This window comes from Rosa chinensis, chromosome 4 (assembly GCF_002994745.2).
Source record: "Rosa chinensis cultivar Old Blush chromosome 4, RchiOBHm-V2, whole genome shotgun sequence".
Lineage (NCBI taxonomy): Eukaryota > Viridiplantae > Streptophyta > Magnoliopsida > Rosales > Rosaceae > Rosa > Rosa chinensis.
In genome coordinates, this window is record NC_037091.1 from 56,215,474 (window position 1) to 56,235,094 (window position 19,621).

The following is a 19,621-nucleotide window of genomic DNA, read 5'->3' on the forward strand; positions in this document are numbered from 1 at the left end:
GAAGAGGTTTATATAGGATTACATGGTGCACACAAAAAATAACGCTTAATTACAATTTAATCACTCCTACAATTTTTTTTGATTTGTCAATCACACGGTGTCCTCAAAGGCTTCCTAGGCCCAGAGACTAATCCATGCTCGGGGGATCTTGTCAGAACGCTTCCTCCCCCCTGGCCACCAAGAATATATTGGGATTTAACTCCAATAAGCGTCGGCGGAATTCGAACCCGGGTGTGGGGGTTCCACACCTGGAGGCTCTTACCAACTCGACCACCTGTGGTGGTTTCACTCCTACAATTACAAGCCTATCAATCACTAATTAGTAGTGATTGGCAATAATCACTCAACATCTATTTACATGGTTTTACAACATAACTGACTGAAAGTTGAGTTGTAGATATCAATGATGTGGATGACTCACTCAGATTGAATCTAAACCCATTTACGGAAGTGTCGTTTTCGGTGAGAAGTTGAACGAGAGGTCATTTATGAGAAGATTTCAAATGCTTGTGTTTTTCTGTTTTTGGTAACCCGCCTACATATTTATGAGGCAATGACTAGTGTGTAGTTGGGGAATATATAGTAGCCCATAAAACAAGCTAAAGTTGCTGAAGTTTGCAGAAGCACATAACAGCAAGGCGCAAACAAGGGACAAAACCCAGTACGTACCTACTTGTTTGTTATGCATTTCTTGAACGGCAACTACCTCTTCTTTCTTTTCAGCACCCAACTCTTAATTACAGGAATGGAAGTGCATTGAACATCCACAAACTTCAGCGTTCTTCTTTAAAAAAAAATTTAAAAAACGGTGTGCTTGAGTTTTTTAGGAGATCCACGGTTTAGATTTCGTTGACTTGTTTGTTTTGCTTGTTTATTCTGGAGGTTTTGGTTAGGTCCCCCTTCATTGTCATTCGCATTTTTTTGACTTAATAAATTGGAGTGTGAGAGAGGTTGCTCCTCTGCTATCACTCATTGCATCAAAAAAAAAAAAAACAAAGGAGAAAAATCTAACCAAGATTCTTTTACAGAGAGCTGACTATGGCAATGGAATTGCAAGAAGGTTTCATTGTAGCAGCAAGTTGCATAGGCTTCATCACTGTTTGTAAAGCTTTCATCAGCTTTGTGAGATGGGTATGGGTCATGTTTCTGAGATCCCCAAAGAATCTCAAGGACTATGGCTCTTGGGCTATCGTCACCGGCTCTGCTCAAGGAATTGGCAAAGTGCTTGCCTTGGAGTTGGCTTCGAAGGGTCTAAACCTTGTCCTGATTTATAAAAACCATTCAGCGCTCGAAGCTACCTCCAATGAAATACATGAAGAATTTGGTGGAAGAGTCGAGATTAAGAACATGGTGATCGACTTGGCCAAATTGAGCGGCGAGAAAATAGCTAATGCCATAGAGGAAGGGATAAGAGGACTAGATGTTGGTGTTTTGATTAACAATGCAGGGATAGGTTACCCTTATGCCAGGTTTTTTCATGAGGTTGATTTGGAACTCATGGAGAATATTATTAAGGTGAACTTGGGAGCAGTAACTTGGGTGACTAGAGTAGTGCTTCCAGGAATGCTCAAGAAGAAGAAAGGAGCAATTCTCAATATTAGTTCCAATTCAACTCAGCTCCCTTCTTTTCCTCTATATACTCTTTATTCTACAACCAAGCGTGAGTTTTCTGAACTATCATTTAATTTGTTTCATGCATATTTTCCTTCTTGGAATTAAAAATCTCTTAACTGCATCAACATGTACTCTACTACTTCCCTCCATCCCTTGAATCACATTAGAGGTCTTAAACGATTTTGGTTTTGTTCTTAGATTCTCAAGTATCTCGCCGATCTATGGTACAATTTTCTTGTCAACGTGTTTCAGAGAAGCTGTTAATGACATAATTCAAGTCTTAATTAGGCAAAACAACACCTATTTACAATGGATATGGTTTCAGTCCTAGACTATTTAGGGTTCAAGAAGCTTACCAGCACTAGATCTGGACTTTTTAGAGCTACTACGTGTCCCGGGAAGGCGTATAAATATGCCTGAAAGATGGAATAAAATATTGTTTGTATCATCCAAAAGCATAAGAAGACATGGAAGTCGAGAAGGAGCTCTTTCAATGTGGGTATAGTAATTTTTAGTGTAAAATGCTGAAACACAGCTCGACGATAAGTTGAGTTTTACACGATACTAGGCCTAATATGCTGCTAGGTCATAGAAAACATGGGTGGTATTATTCATCTCCTCGCAATCTTTGAAACGATGTATCACATCTTCAAAACTTAAAACAGAGATAGCATCACAGCTAGAAGTTGTGAATGAATAATTTCCAAGTAATCCCCAATTCCAGGCACTTTTCTTCCCTGCGTTTTAGAGTAGGATTCTCGCATGGTTAGAGTAGCCTTCTTATCCCAAGCGTCGGTGTCTCGGTGATCTACTTTGGGTGAAGCTAAGCATTCTGTAAAATAGGGACTTAAAATGTGTTACAAACTAACAAGATCTAAGAAATATATCAATCTCTCTTTCCCTTCTCAGATGGCCGGGAACCTAATTAGTATTATCTAGTTTATTACGTGCGGAAACATTACATATGTATCACAAGATGCATTAGTTATATAGCCTTTTGAATTTTGATTATGAGTTAATGAGTTATGAACTTGTGAAACAGGTACATTTCCATGTTCTCAAGATGCATTAGTTTGGAATACAAGCAGCAGGGAATTGACATTCAGTGTCAGGTTCTCGTTATCCACCTTAGTATTCTTTTTCTTTCTTTTCTCGGGTTAGTATCACATATGATACACCTAAAATAGGTGTAATAATTTAACCCTGCAATTACAAATATTAGTCAATCGTAGTATAGGAAAGAAGGGGTCTCCCGCAGAGTATGCAAATCTAGACTAAAAAACAGACAAAACACTAAAACTGACCTATAATAAAGACGAAATTAAAAACCCTATCTAGACTCAACTAAAAATTATGAAAATTTTCAGACACGAACTAGACACGCTAAGAACGACTCACACAAAATTTCAGGGGAATCGGAATTGATTTACTATACTAAATAAAATAAAGAAAACGGAAAACAGAAAGTGACGAAAATAAAGAATTGTTTTGGGTTTTTAAAATAGATGAGATAAACAATAGCTAGGAACAACCATACACTACTAGACCATGTTTCACCTAAGATTTGTTAACCGATATGCTCCTTTTCAATTGAATGTCTTTACTCAAGCTAAGCCAATGATGTGTTGAACTTAACCTATTAACCTTTCATACTTGATATGTTAAGAGAATGATGTCTTCAACTTAACCTAGCTTCTAACATGGAACCTAGAGTGATGTTCTCGCACAGTTGAGTCATTAAGAACAAAAAGGTTGTGAATAAAGCTAGGCAATTTCGGTATTGATGTTGTCCTAATTTACCTAGATACTAATTCATATGAATGGGTCTCAAGTCACTCATGTGCTACTCTAGATAACATGCTTGACATGATGATCTAAACATGAAATCATAGCAATAAAATCCTAATATGCTTACTACGTTTGCAACCATAATAAACGAAACCAAAATTTATCAATGAGAAACCAATGAATTAACAAACATTCAATATCCAAGAAACTATAAAATTAACACCAAAAACCTATTAGCAATACATAAAAGAAATAAAATAAAACATAAAAAGAGAGGGAGGAGAGAATGGCGGCAATGGACTGATGTTGTGCGTCCAAAGATGTCTCCAATGATGCCCTAGACTCTTTTTTATATAACTGTGTCAAGACTTCTTCTCCTCCAAGAACTAAGGAATTTAATCTCTAATTAAAGGACTTTTAATTCTTATTCCCTTATAGCTCTAGGAGACAAATTTTCCTTGTTTGGACTCAGATTCGCGTGCAGTCTGACTTCCTTGTACTAAATCGGTCATAACTTCTTCTAGAAAAATCATATTTCTTTGGAAACTAGATATCCGAGGCTTTCCGTCAATATAAAGAACATTATCTGGATCGTCCTGAGCTGCTCTCAATACTATGTCGAAGTTGACTGATCTGCACAGACAGATTTGCTGATTTTGGCTTTCAATCCCTCTTTTGCTTCTTTTCTTCTTCTTTGCTCTAAAATACCTACAAAACATATAAACAAAGTAAATAACTAGAAAATATCAAGAACTAACAATGAAAATATAAAGGAATTTGATATAAATAATATATAATTACGCTCCTATCACTATACTACTAGATAAAGATCCAAATTCAATTCCTCCAACCCCGGAACCCCAAATTCTCTGTTTCCCTATCTATTTCTGTGTCTGTCGATCACTCCAATAATCAACTTGCTAGATACACCATGATACTACACTGATTTTTGGTTGGAAAGTATGAACTCAGGACCTCAAGCTCTAATACCGTACCAATATACCATGCTCAAAGTATCTGCCACTATAAAATTCTTGACAGTGTAACATATCAAAAGAAGTTTATCTCTGCTGCTACTTCTTATAGATGATATTAATCCACCTGCGTTCATCTTCTCAACTAATGCAGATTCCTTTTTTCGTGGCAACGAGTTTGACAAAACATTTGAGGGGACTTTCCTGGTTTATGGCATCACCAGAGAAATTTAGCAAAGCAAGCGTTCGCTGGATTGGTTATGAGCCTGTGTGTAACCCCTACTGGTGGCACTCTGTGCAGTGGTTCATATTACGTGTGGCCTCACCGGATGTGTTATTGAATGCCATCATTTACTGGATCTGCATTCGGGTCAGAAAGAGAGGCCAAATGAAGGAGGCACAGAGCAAGAAGATGCATCAACAGGAAAATGCATTGTGAAGTGTACAAGTATTTGATCATATATGTTTTACTGAGGTTGGCTTTATCATAAAGGAGTATAATGTATCTCCCATCTTCTTTTTCCTTTGGGTACATTTTAGATGAGAAATTGAACTAATGAAGAGCTAGCTACTGGATTCAATCTATATCAAAGCCTCAAAGGTGGTTGGATTCAGGCTCCTCGATCACCAATAGTTAATCTGATGGCTTGGGTGTGTATTGTGTCACAATCCTGTTAGTATTTGGAATTATTCAGGTGATGAGCCAATATTCTAGCTATAACTCGGTCGAAGCATGTACGTTTCCTGATGCTATCATTTTTTGGATGTGCAAAGGGGATCAGTAAGAGAGGCCAAAATGAGGAGTCACATTAGATGCCCTGTTAACAGGTGAATCTCCATACGATGATTGCATTTAATCGATGCAGTAATTCTACCCATCTTGTCTCAAACATTAAAATCATGAGGGCATTATAGTGGTATACATAAGACCAATGTAATATGGGTAAAACATATATGTAAGTATATTATTCGGAGGGAAAATACTTCATTACATTAGTGCACCGATACATCAAGTAGACTATGTTCAATACAGAGGTAGACTAGCTCGGTACAAGGGTAGACTAACTCCATGCACGTCTACCTCTGTATTGAACTTAGTCTACTTAATGTATCGATACATTAATGTATTGGAGATGATCCATATTCGGAGAAGTTTATTTTATAGATAATCTGGTAAGAAAGTTGTTGAAACTTAAAATAAATCATTTTGACAAGTTCCGGAAAATGGGAGTATTTATTTAGGAATACATATTTACAAGTACAATATACTATCTTTTAATTGGCATCCGAGCAACTGTATTACCAGAATACAGGACAAGATTGAAGCACCACACTATAGTTTTTCGGTTTTTCTTTTGTTAAAGTGCCACCTCTAGCGTCACTAACAAGTATCAACAACCTCCTAGCAAGTAGCTAGCTAGTTCTTCAATGATTAAATTCCTAAATGCAAAACGAACCACTCAACTCTCAACACAATTACAAACCACGCTTTGGTTTCTAAACGAAACAATCAGCCTCTTAATTACACAATAATGAAATGAAAGGAGTCCTTTCTACAGGCGCTATTTTCTTACTCAGAATATTCTACTTCAGTTTTTAATAAAAACTTGTGCTTTGCTGCACACTAAAGAAAGAAATTTGTATTCCATTGACCAATGTGAATCAGTTATCAATCAGCTGCACACTAAAGAAAGAAATTTGTATTTAAGCCCCTGCAGCTGATTGATAACTGATTCATATTGGTCAATGGAACCACAAAACTTTTTCATAGCGGCAGGTATGAACCACCAACCATTCTGGTTCTTGAGCATAGCTGGGATATAACCTCAACCCACAACTATGAAGTATCAACCATTCTTCTTGTTTATCTTCCCTCCGAAACTCGGTCTCTTAACTACACAATAATGAAGGGACCCTTTTCTTCGGGCTACTTGTTGCTTCTTTTAGCTAGTAAAGATCCTTTACTTCAGTTGTTATTCAAAAACTGTGAAAAACTTGTAATTCATAGCATCACCAAAAGAAAGAAACTTGTACTCAAGTCTCTTTTGAGAAAAAGACCCTGATATCTGATTCAATTGATAATATTTGGCAATGGAATTGCAAGAAGCTTTCATTGTAGGAGCAAGTAGTATAGGCTTCATTTCTGCTAGAGCTATCTCAATACTATAGATTTTTTTTTTTTTTCTCTTTTCAAGTGAGCGACTCCTTTATCACTGGAAATGAGGAAAACAAATGTTTTTGTAAGGTTTGTTAAAAGAGAAGTAGCCATTTCAGATCATCATTTTCTGTTTAATTATTCATATGAATTGATCATGGCTTTACGGTGTCACATAATAGTTTCAAAGTTTAATGATGAAGTAATTTTACAGTTTAATGATGAAGTGGAAATGAAACAAGAATAATATCTAAAGAAGTTTGATCTAATTAACAATTTGTTCAGATAGTTCCATGTTTTGTGTGAAAAAATTGTTTCTTTTCTTTTCTGCAGTGTATGTACATCCAAAAATTCTTTTTGGTTGTCTGTATATATTTTGTTTTCTTTACATTCAATAATTCAAAATTGTTTTGTTCTTGCAGATTAGTAATCATTTCAAATTATCTTGGTTTTTTTATTGTTATTCAGGTATGAACTATGAAGTATAAAGTACTGATGCAAAACGGATGATATCCCAATTCAAAAAGCAATTTGATGGTGCAAAAGGAGGAAAACGAAAAGTTACTAGTAGCCACGCCATAGCTCGGTGTCCGATTGGAACACGCCATAGCTTTCCTGAAAGGGAATCGCGCCAGGAACAAAACTCGTCGCTATGCCACGACGTGTGGGCTTTTTCGGGCTTTCAGGGTCGTTTAGGGCCTCAAAACTGCAATTTACTGTTTTTTTCGAAATTTCGGTTTCCTAATCTTTTTTTGGTTTGTTTTATTTTTACCCGTGGGCTTTAGGGTTTCATTGTTTGTCGCCCTAGGGTTTCTTTTCTCATATATAAGCAACCTTAAACGGCTGTAGAACTATCTTTTATCATATTATCAATCAAATTGAGATTTATCTCTTTATCTCTGGTGGACTCTAGAAACTTTGTTCTAGATTTATTGCTTGTAAACCTTAGGTGATCTTTCCGACTGCGTCAAGTACTGTTAGAATATTTATGTATTCCCTTTATAATATGTACAGCTAATGTAATATCAAATTTTTTAACTGTTGTCATTTTATTTTCCAGATTTGGGGAACAGTTTGCAGTCAGATTCCTTAACTGTTAGGGAAATTCGTCCAAACAGTGTCTGAACTTTTCCAGACTATTAATTTTCATACCTATACTTTGAAAAATGTCATAATGGTACCTGGAGTTTTGGCCCCGACCCAATTTTCATACCTGACAACAGTAAAAACGTTAACTCCGTTAACTTTTGAGGGGTAAAACCGGTACTTCATGTATTTAGTTTAAAAACACCAGCTTATCAGTTCTTCTTTCGTACTTCTTCTTCATCGATCATCTTTTTTCATTTCCCAAATTGCAGCTAAAGATTTTGTTGAAAGCTTGAAAATAAAATCTTATCTTCTTCATCGATCATATTTTCCATTTCAATCTGGGTTTTGTCAGATCAGAAATATTCAAGAAAACTAATTTGGGGTGTGTTTTGGGATTGAGAATTTGAGACTTTCCAGTCCATCCCATCTCCTTCTTTCACCTTCTTCTCCACCTCAAACCCAATCTTCAAAAACTCTGTAGAAATCAAGCTGGATATTTCAAGACTATAAGGCCTTTTGGAATACAATGCTCTAAGCTGCTGGTCTGATTCAATGGCAATGGGAGCTGGCTTAGAGAATCCCAATATCCTTTTAATCATGCACAAAAACAAATAAAAGTTCTACCAATGCTCATACTCAATCATCAAATCTATATACACAAAATTCTCCAAGAACAAAATCATTTTCTTGCTAGAGAAACATGGAAAATGAAAGACAAAAGCCTAGAAAATTAGGCTTGATAGAACTCTTCTTGGACCCAGGCACTGAATCGAGCAATGTAAATCTTGAAACTAAAATTGCAGAAGAAGAGTTCAAAGAGAGAGCTCCAGATCAAAGAGAAAGCTCTCTCGATCGCCGGAACTCGTCCATTAGTGGGAGGCCTGGGAGGTAGTGTGGAGGAGATCGATGCCGCGCTGGAGGAGCTCGCGCATGGTATCACTATTAACACCGCAAAGTTCGTGAAGCCCTGAATCCAGTGGCCGGAGCACCAATCCCAGCTCACAAAACCTAAACCTGACTCCACCACTCTTCTTCTTCTTCCCAACAAAACAATCCCAGCCCCACTACTTCACGAATACATCAATCCACATAGCTCCAGATACAAGCTCATCCTAATCTCTGCATACACCTCACCTTTCCACTTCATCTCCCCCAGCTTCTCTGCCATGCCCACTGCCGCCTTGGCGTTGTCGTGCGCCGAGTCCACGATCCCATCCTCACCACCTCCTCTCCCTTCCCCTTCATCCCCCTAGGCAGGATGAGACCGACCCGAACTTGGCCCGGAACGCCGCTGCGAAGTAGTCTTGCTCCGTCGATCCCAAATTGAGCAAAATGGATTTCTTAGATTGGCGGTCACTACAATTCAACCGTCGATCCCAAATTCCACTAGTGATAATCTCGAATTTGACCGTGACAAGCTTCGCAATCTTTGTCTAAGGAAGCCATTGCTGGGATCTTTGGCGACTCCCTCGACAAACCCACCAAACCATGCGCCATTGCCGTCTCTGTGGTCGGGTTCTGCGTGTTCTGCTACAGACATCTTCTGCTCCGGTTCCCCTTCACCATGTCCAAAGCCTGCAACGTCAACTGCCCCAATCTCAAAAGCTACCTCTTCCTCTCCATCGCTCTCCTCCCTAAATTAAGGTTCTGGAGACTGATTTGGGGGAAAAGGATTAGGGAAGTGAAGGGACGAAATTACCCCTCAAAAGCTAACGGAGTTAACGTTTTTACTGTTGCCAGGTATGGAAATTGGGTCGGGGCCAAAACTTCAGGCACTATTATGACATTTTTCAAAGTATAGGTATGAAAATTAATAGTCTGGAAAAGTTCAGACACTGTTTGGACGAATTTCCCTAACTGTTATTGATCCAGGTAAACAAATTTTTGAGGCTATGCATTACAACTGTACAGCTTACTGATTGTATTTGGCTTTTTTTTTCTTTTTTTTTTTTGATGAGAACTGATTGTATTTGGTTTGTAATTATATTTTTGCAAACCTGCTGGCTCTATCTGAATTTTTGCTTTTTTTTTCTTTCTATTTTTTAATTTTTTAAGTTTTTTAAGTTTTTAATTTTTTAATTTAATTTTTTTTTGTCATGCATTATTTGATTTAAAGAGGTTGTGTATTACTGATTTAACACTCACTCTAGAAGATAGGTGGTAATTATAGAAATCAATATTGATATTTGCTTTATCTATATATTCTGCTGTGTGTTTATACTCATGATAATGAACTGCAAATATAGTTGAACACTGTTGTATGGTAGAATGAATCGTTGAGTTTGTCAATTATTGCTAATTAATGAAGAAAATCGATTGTTCTATGAGCTGTATTGTTTTAAGAAAGGTCATGTCGATTCATAATACTTGAGACAGATAGACAGCCACCAAGGGAGAAAAAGTTAACAACGAAAATAAAACCAGGGATAATGAAGAAATTAATGGTATTTAAGTAGTGAGGTCTAAATGTTTTCGGCTTTTTAAAGGTGTCTGATTTTAGTGACAGCAAAGATTTACAATGTAAAGAATGTGAGGGAGTCTGTTGGTATTTGTTGTTTTTGTTAGTAAACAAATAGCAAATTTAGTACTGTGGTTAACTATTTACAGAGCATAGTATATAGTATATCTGGGTAGAATACTAGAAGCATGTAAATCTCTGGAAAACAGAAGTACATTATGTGAGAACAGAAACTCTTAACACCTTTTCAACTTCATTTTTCTATTTAGAAAATAATAGGGTCTGATTTTACAAATAATTAGGGCTTTGATACAAAGAAAGATATGTAGTTGTGATGAGCGGGTTTTTTTTTTTTTTTCCCTTCTGCAGATATCAAGAACAGTGAGCTATCAAGATCTGCAAGTATTTTGAATTCAAGTATGAATATTTAAATGATGTTGCTAATGAAATTTAGGGACTGATGCTGATTATTACTGAATAAGTTTGTTTGTGGAATTGCAAGTGTTAGTCTCTTTGTAAATAAACTTTGGTTTTATCTGAAGTTGATATTGTTAAGGCACCATTAGCTTTTCAATCCTGATCATTAGTTAGATAACACGTGGCTTGCATCTGTGCATTCTCACATAGTATAAGTACTGCATCTACTATTCTTTCTCGGTGAATTAGAACTCTATTTCTCAATACAAGTTTATTTTCTCTCTGTTTTTCTCTGCTTTTCATACAAAACTATCCTGGTATCAGAGCCAGGTTTGATCGGGATTCGGTATTGGAGCTCTAGCTGCTGCTTGTGTTTCATGAAGCTTCTTTATCTTCTTGCTTCAGATTCTTGCATATCAGATATCGATTCAAGTTTCAGATTGGTTTAGATAAGTTCATCCTTCTAGATCTGGAAAATTTTGGGATTATCATCAAGATTATTGAAATTTGTTGATATTTGTGGCTTCGAAGCCTTGGATTGGTGATTATAGTATACTACTTTCATATTCTATACAAGATTCATATTGAAGTTGAAAGCGAAAATTGAATCCCTAGTTTTTTTTTAGTTTGAAGAAATTGAAGACTCAGATTTGTTGCTTCTCGTTTGTGCAAGAGATAATTGATATTCAAGCTTTCAGTTTATTACATGTGTTCGATTTGGTCATTCCTTGAAGTTGTTCATCTCTAGCATATAGTTTCTGCTTTTCTAGTTACTTGAGCTCTCAGATTCTCTTGTTCATACTTGGGATTCAAGCCTTATGGTTTGGTTGATTAAGTGAAGATAATTGGTGGCTTATCTTGGGGTTTGTCTGGATGTTTTGTTTCTCAGTAAAGGTCATAATGGAAAATCTCTTCTTATCTGGTTTATAAAGGATGAAGTTTACTGCTTCTTATTGATTGTGTCATAATCTTATGTGGTTGATGAAGAATAAAGTTTGCTGCTTCTTATTGATTGTGTCATAATCACTTGAAGTGGAAGCATTGGTATTTTGTTATCATTATTGTCATGAATAACAACAACCAGCCACTCATCTATATGCTTTCGAGCATTTACAATTTACTGCCTGTGAAGCTAGATGATAGCGATTACATTACTTGGTTATTTCAAATGAAAAATATGCTCATAAGTCTTGGCTTAGAGGGATACATTGATGGTTCATATTCTTCTCCACCTCAATTCTTGGTGACTGATGGTACCGTAAATGCTGGAGTTACAAGGGAGTTTCAAGAATGGGAAAAGAATGATAAAGCATTGATGTCTCTTATCACCGCCACTTTATCTAGTGAAGCATTATCATTTGTGGTTGGAAGCAATAATTCATGTGAAGTTTGGAGAAATTTGAGGGTGAGATATGGTGTCTCTTCTAGAACAGCCGCAATGCAACTCCAAACAAAACTGTACACAATCCAGAAAGGTAATGATACTATAAACAAGTATTTTCAGCGTATCAAGGACATTACTGATCAATTAGCTTCTGTTGGCATTCATATTCCCGATGAAGAGATTATTATCATTGTTGTCAATGGTATTCCCTCTGAGTACCTAACTTTCAAAATCGTGATCAAAGGTCATATTACAACTATGACAATGATTAAACTTCGTTCTCTTTTACTTGATGAGGAGTCTACTATGGATCAATCTATGAAGACTATGCAGAATGGAATGCCTGCTAGTAATCCAGGTTTAAATCAAGGAATGCAATGGAATGGTGCTGATATTGGTTGTATGGTGTCCCTTGCTGTTTTTGTTGCTCAAAATGGAGGGGGAAGTCATATGTTCTACAATGGAGGGATGCAACAACATAATTTGAGCACTGGAACAAGTTATTCACATCAAAATGGTTACTATCCCCAACATCAGCAACTTGCTTCAAACTACAAAGGAAATGTTTCACAGTATAATGGTAATGGCTTCTTCCTACAGCAACCTGTAGTTCAACAGCAACAAAATAGAAGAAACAAGAACTACAGTTCACAAGGAGGTGTATCTCATTTACCTGACATTTCAAATCAAGGCTTCGGTGGCTCCATTGTGCGTCAAGTTTGCAACAAACTTGTACATGATCACTTGGCATATAAGTGGCATTACAGGAATTTTCAGTCGTAGAACATTGCATCAAGTTCATACATTGAGTATCCTCAATATCCTGCTCAGAATTTAATGGAGGGCAATGAAATAACACAGCCAAATAATGTCGGAAGCTTTTCTAGTAGACCTATGTCACATCACAAGTTGGTACAGTCGCAAAATATAGGAACTTTCATGGGCAACTTCAACTCAAATGCAGCTGTCAATAAATTTGATCAAGTCATGGGGGATTACAAGATAAGGGATGATAAGAGCATAAAATGCGATAAATATAATGTGAAACCTTTATACTTTTCTTATCTATTTCCTTTAAAAAGTCAGTTTTAACTTCGTTTTCTCTTTAGGTAGTTCGTGGAGTGATTCAAGAGAAATAGGAGCTCAAAGGAAGAAATGGAGCCATAGAACATGAAGTACTGATGCAGAGGACCAAGTTTGATCAACTATTTGGCCAGAAATTACAAGGGAAGTCCACGGAAATCGTTGTGCAAAACAGTTGCTGCAAAGCAGAAAACTGCAGTTTCAGAATCATCTTTCTGGGAACGGTTTTGAGGAGAATTCTTGCATCATTTCATCTGCATCTATGAAGAAAGGTCCATTGAACCTTGAAGACATGATGTCATACTTCAACAAGAGCCAAAGAAATGGTCAAAAGTGTCAACGAGATAGTAGGAAATCAAAGTCAAAGTATGCTTCCCGATAAGGCAGAAACTGTCAGCTTTTCACGAAGCTTTTTGGGAGATCTTTTCCGGCGATTTTCTTGGAGTTTTTCCAGAAGGTTGTTGATCAATATAGAATATATGATGTCATAGAGCACGTGGGAGTCAAGAACCATCCAGAAACGTGTCAAGACGAAGTCGTTCCTTGTCCAAGAAGGAAGCTTCAGAGACAGAAATTGAATCCTAGTCAAAACAGGGCATTTTGGCCGAAATCTTCTATGGACGGATTTTGGCTGCATTTTTGGAAGGTTATTGCAGCTGCAAATATTAAGGAGAGTCCTAGAATGATTCCTCAAGATTACAACAAGATTACCAAAGCTTGAAAATCATTTAATTGTGCACCAATTAAAGGAATCCTCAAGCAACAAGGGAAGGTTTTAAAAGCATTGTTGAAGAAGGAAACTAGGGCTGAACTTCTCCTATATAAATTGAGCTTCTGCACACGTTGAGGAGGACCACGCCTTTCACCTTCTCTTCTATCTCTCTTTCTCATTCATCCGCCATCATCTTTTTCTTCCTTTTCTCTATTTGTTTCATTTTGGTTTTTAAAACGATGTGTAACTAACTATCTTTTTGTTAGGGGCGAGGTTTGAAGCCCCAATTATGTAGAACATATGTTTGTTTAAATCTAGTTTCTTGATCTTTGGTGTGAATTGGTTGTTTATTTCCGCTTGATTGAAAACTTTTATGTGTGTATGTTTTATGGTCGCGAACATAGGATTTATGCATGTAATTGGAGCTAGGTTTAGAAAATAATTCACCTAATCGTCTTGTTTTCTAATCCACAAGTATGCAAGGCTTTGAACAAAAGTTGATGTTTTAAACACCTAGAAGAGCATGCTAGGTAGGCGTTCCACACTAGACTGCAACTCTATAATCAATCGTTTCCATGAGATCTTAATGCTTCAAATGTGTTGACACTATATGTGTTGTTGATAGGATAGCGTTCTATACCTTGATTGCATGTTTGATAGGCTTAGCTATTGTGCGTTCACGTAGACTAAGTAACTAGGGAAACACTAATAAGGGACATGATCTGCTCCGACTTGTTTCTTGGTTGATTTCTGTTCACACCTTAGTAATTGAAACTAGGTTAACTTAACATTGTTCGAAAGTAATTGGTGGTGGATTTCTGAGTCTCTAACGTCTTCTCCATATTGTTTTCTCAAAACCTAAAATAAAAATCGTTTTTCTTTTATATTATCTTTTATTTTCGTTACAAACCAAAAACCCCAAAATATTGTTCTTGTTTAGGATTGCAGAGCCCTTTCTATCCCCTTCTGTTTCCTGCCATATTTTTCTCTCTTTTCTAGTATCTGACGTTTTTGTTTTGTTTAGTTTCAGATTTTATTTGTTTGATTTTTGTTTTAGTTAGTTTAAATTAGTTTGTTTTTATTTTGTGTGATTAATTTGTTACCCTCAATCCCCGGCTTGAACGATCCCTGCTTACTCTATATTGCTAACGACTACATCTTGCAGGGTTAAGTTGAGAGCCTATTTTAGGCGTATCAATTTTTGGCGCCGTTGCCGGGATTGAAAAATTCTTATTTTTCACATTGTTTGGTTTAATTTTAATTTTTTTTTTTTTTGGTATATATTACTAACTTCAATTTTTGTTTTGTTTTTCAATGTGGCATCAATCTTACGAGGTGTGTTCCATATGCTCCATGGTTGGTCATTCAATGGAGACATGTCCAAGCTTCCAATATCAAGGATACTATGGTCAAAATACCATGCTTGGAGGATTTCATGACAACGAAGGGCATTGGAATAATTATTATTCACCTCGATACAATTCGGCATGGGATAATCCTCCTTACTCTTCGTGGAATGACGATCCAAACGTGCAACAAGGATCTTTCAATGAGTTTGAAGATTCTCCATATTCATACCATGACTATTGGCCACAAGCCTCACCTCCTCAAAATTCAGGTATGTCTAATAATGATGATGAGATTATTAAGGAACTAAATGCTGCTACTCAAGCTTTGATTCAGGGACAACAAGCTTCAGATGCTTCTTTTCAAGCTTGGATTCAGGAAAAGCAAGCTCTTGATGATGATTTGGCAGAAAAACTAAAGCGTTTGGAGAACCTAATATCTCAGGAGCACCCTTCTAAACCGATGGCAACTTTAGGGGAGCTCCCAATAACTACGGCTTTGTGTCAACCTCATGATGCAGTCCATGATTCAACATTTGATGAGGATGAAGTAATGGATTTGGAGGAGTCATATAAAGAGCAACTCAGTGTTTAGGGCTGTAAGTAAGCTCGATACAGCTTGTGTTCGACTCGTATTCGACTCGATTTTAGCTCGTTCGGCTCGTGTTCGTAAGATAAATGAGCCGAGCTTGAGCTCAATATTAAGCTCGGCCAAAAAATGAGCCGAGCTTGAGCAAGGATATATTCGGCTCGTCTAGCTCGTGAGTAGCTTGTATTTTCCATGAGTAGCTTGAGCTTGTTAAAACTCGGCTCGTTTGTTAAAACTCGACTAATGAAATTTATACTATAAAAATATAATTATTCTAATCTCAATTCTTCAATTCTTTTTATTACATTCCTTTTCAATTGGAAGAGAATCTGAGTTGGCCCCATTCTTATTTAATTAGTTTAAGTGCAATTTTGAGTTGGATTCATCATTTTGAGTTTATTCTAGACAATAAAAGGGATTTGTATGATGGTCAGACATCAAATTTGGATTATTAATTTAAATTTTTTTCTATCTTTTTTATTTTTTAAATTTAAAGTCAAATGAGCCAAGCCGAGCCTATTCAAGCTCGAGCTCGTCCAATAAATCAAGCCGAGCCGAGCCTAGCTCGGGCCTAAGAAAAATATTCAAGCCGAGCCGAGCTTGAGCATGGAAAAAAAAATTCAAGCTTTAGCCCGGCTCGAGCTCGATAAAAAACAAATGAGCCGAACATGATCACCTTGGTATTCGCTCCGGCTCGGCTCATTTACACCCCTATCAGTGTTGAGACTTGTGAGGACTATGAACTATGCTACATAACCGAGCTTGAAAAGTGGGAAATGGAAGATCCGTTTGATGATGATGAATCCTATCATGAAGGAAGTAAGGGTGATCTTCATGCAAATGTGCCCCAAGTGCCTAAAACAATCATGGTATCACACGAAGATCCAAAAGGTTATGAGACCACGAGGGAGGATTGCTTAAAAGAAGATTCCATCATAGCTCCTACATTTGGACCTTTGTTGCTAGCACATGGAAGACCATCTGATCCTACAATGCCTCATTCAACCTCTACACATGTTCTCCCCATCCAAGCAACTTTTGAGTTTGTTGATCATGTGGAGATGGTCATAAGTGAACATCTCAAATCACATAAGGAGATCATTATAGCAATGATTGTTGAACTTAAGAGAAGAAGGAGACAATGGAAGAAGAGAAAGAAAAAGAGAAGCATTAAATCCTATCTTTCCATTGCTCCCAAGTTACCTAAGTTGCTAGAAAGGGCCCATGAAACATCTTTGAAGAAGCTTAAGCATCTGATCGAACCGCAGCCTAAACCTCCTGATTACTCTTGATGAAGAGCTGCTATGTCAGGCTGAAGACTTTAAACCAAGCACTTCTTGGGAGGCAACCCAAAGGATGTTTTCTTTGCTTTCTTTGTTTTCTATTTACTTCCTTTTTATGTTTTTATTTTGTGTGCAGGTCATAAGGTTGTAAAGAAGTATGAAAAGTGTCCCTTCTGTAAAAACAGAGTGCTGACCATACAGTCAGTCTACTTTAGACGGCTGCCGTTTTTCGCTCAGATGGAACCAGAAGATTTACCATACATGAATGGAAAGATCTTTGAGTCTAGCTTCTGTAAGTTTTTACAGAACTGGATTCGGAGTTCATATGCGTTCCCAGTTCCAGTTTGAATGCAGCAAGGTCAGCTCAGGAAAACAGAAAACTGTGCAGTTGTGTCACAGAAAAGGAAAAACTGGGCATATTTCCGTGGTTCAAATGAGGAGCTCTTTATATGTACTCAAAGCTCTATCTGTGTACTTCGATCAGGCCCAAGAATCGCTCCATTGGACCAGGGATGCTCCCTGTATACAGGTTTGAAAGGGTAAAGGTCACTCTGTCAGATTTTCTGTTCGTTTTCCAGCTCTTTCTCTAACTTCACAGGGCTATAACTTTCAACCCACTTGGAGTTAGAAGGTGTTCCAGATATGCACAGAAAGCTAGGAATGTCAAGTTTCACCTCCAAGTGGTCTCTCAATCATCTGACGCTGCATCAAAAAGTTATGGGATCTGGAACATGGGCTGCCGAGAAAAAAAAACAAAACTTGTGGTTTCCAAAGATGCAACAAGATGATTTCTTTCTTCTCGCCCTCACTTACCTCTTCCTTGGAGTCAATTTAGCCTGGAGCTTATGTTAGGAAGTCAAGACCTTATGGTCTTGAGGCTGGGGTCTTTTGTTGTCATCTCCAAAGGTCGTGAGCATTGGGAGGTCTACAAGGGGGAGCTTTTCTATCAACCTTCTCACCTTTCTTCTTTTAAATTTTTTTGATTTCCTCTCTTTACGCTTCTATTATGCATTGTTTGATTAAATTTGCCATACATTGAGGGCAATGTATGATTCAAGTGTGGGGGAAGGAAATTTGAGTCTTATGTGAAAAAAAAAATATTTCGTTAGTTATGTTCTTTCTTTTAGCATCTTTAGTTCTTGTTTTGTTTTTCGAGTCTTAGGTTGCCTTTCAACTGTCTAGGATGAACTTAATCTCCGAAATTATGGATAAAAGAGGATCACAATATTGAGATGATGTTAAAAGAATTCTTTGGTTAATTACAATATATATAAAGCATATGATTGTGTAGTAGATGTGGTTTTTGTTGACCTTGGTACAGAATTATGAGCATGTTGATGATGAGTTTTGATTCATAATACCCCTTGTGAGAATTTGAGCCTATTTGCTATTCTTTGTGAGTGTTTATTGAAAAATATATTCTTACTTTTTTTTGGCGATGCTTAGTGATCTCATTATCTTTCTCTTTGATTGACTGCTTGCCACAGATTAAGTTTGACAGACTCTAGAGATTGCTAGAACTTGCTCTTATACTGGTTGAAACTTTTATCAATATATGTCCCTGATTCTGGAAAGGATAAAGGCACCTAGGAACTTCCACCAAAACCAAAAATAGCCTGTGTCCATATTTGTGCCTGTCGTGGGACTCCCCTAGTTTAACCCCTTTGAGCCTACATTTAAACCTTTTTCTTTCATCACCCTCAATATTCTTATCCCTTAAACCTTAGTATAGTTATATCCCTACCCTTGTTCTAAGGATTTAGTGGAGCTAATTCATGAGATAGATAAGATTATGAAGGCACTACAAAAGAGATGATGAGAAAGAATAAGTGTGGGGGAAAGACTTGTCCATGAGAAAGAAGAAAAATATGCATGCCGAAAAAGAAAAAAAAATGTACAGCAATAAAAAAAAAAGTGCAAGTATGTGTGGATTTTAGTCCCCCCAATGTGAATAAGGAGTTTGTTTTGAAGTGAAGGCCTAAGTACGATGAATTTGGTCTTTGTCCTATTTCACAAGTGTTCGAAGGAATGTTAGAATGAAGTAAGGGTCCAACATAATGACATCCAGCCCTCAATAAAGACACACATGAAGTTCAACGTTGCAAGATGCTTTGGTGTGTACATGAAGACGTCTCAATGCTTCAATGAAAGCTCTGCTAGGTTTTTAGAACATTTTGTGATTTTTCCTTACCCTTTCGTTTCTTTAAACCCCTAAACCTTTGCCCCATTACAACCTTGAAGTAAGACCTCTTTGATCCTTAAGATGGGCAGCCTTTGATCTGTGGAGATTGGTTACAAGAGTTGAGCATATGGTTCGGTCCGTCCGGCAAGTAGTTGGTATCCTTCATGAGATCGAAAAAGAAAAATATATATAAATTTCGACATAGCCTTTCTTTCTTTATATATGTGAGCTTTTAGTTTGTCGAAAATATTTTCATCTCTCACATATATTTGAGTGAAAAAACTTTTAAGCATTAGCCTTGATCTGAGAGAAGAAAGAGTGGTGAATCCTGTGAGGTTTGAATCATACTTGTTGGATACATGCTGAGCTCCATCCATCACCATTGTCACACCCGTGTCTTACATGCTTATATGTGGAATATATGTTTTAATTAACTATCGAATTACTCATGATTGATTCTTGGTTGCGTGCTAATCTTGATGCTATGAAAGTAAGAGATTTCTGAGACAACAATGTTGAAGGCATAGTTTGTTTTGAGTCTTTTGAG

At 37.1% G+C, this 19,621-nt stretch overlaps 1 protein-coding gene across 1 annotated transcript; it reads left to right on the top strand.

Annotated features, from left to right (window-relative positions):
- The first annotated feature begins 822 nt into the window (after positions 1–822).
- Positions 823–4,959, top strand: LOC112196301 (very-long-chain 3-oxoacyl-CoA reductase 1). Its single transcript, XM_024336619.2, has 3 exons — positions 823–1,664; positions 2,657–2,726; positions 4,531–4,959. Exons 1-3 carry the CDS (start codon positions 1,039–1,041, stop codon positions 4,813–4,815), a joined length of 981 nt encoding a protein of 326 aa, XP_024192387.1. The 5' UTR covers positions 823–1,038; the 3' UTR covers positions 4,816–4,959.
- Positions 4,960–19,621: the final 14,662 nt, after the last annotated feature.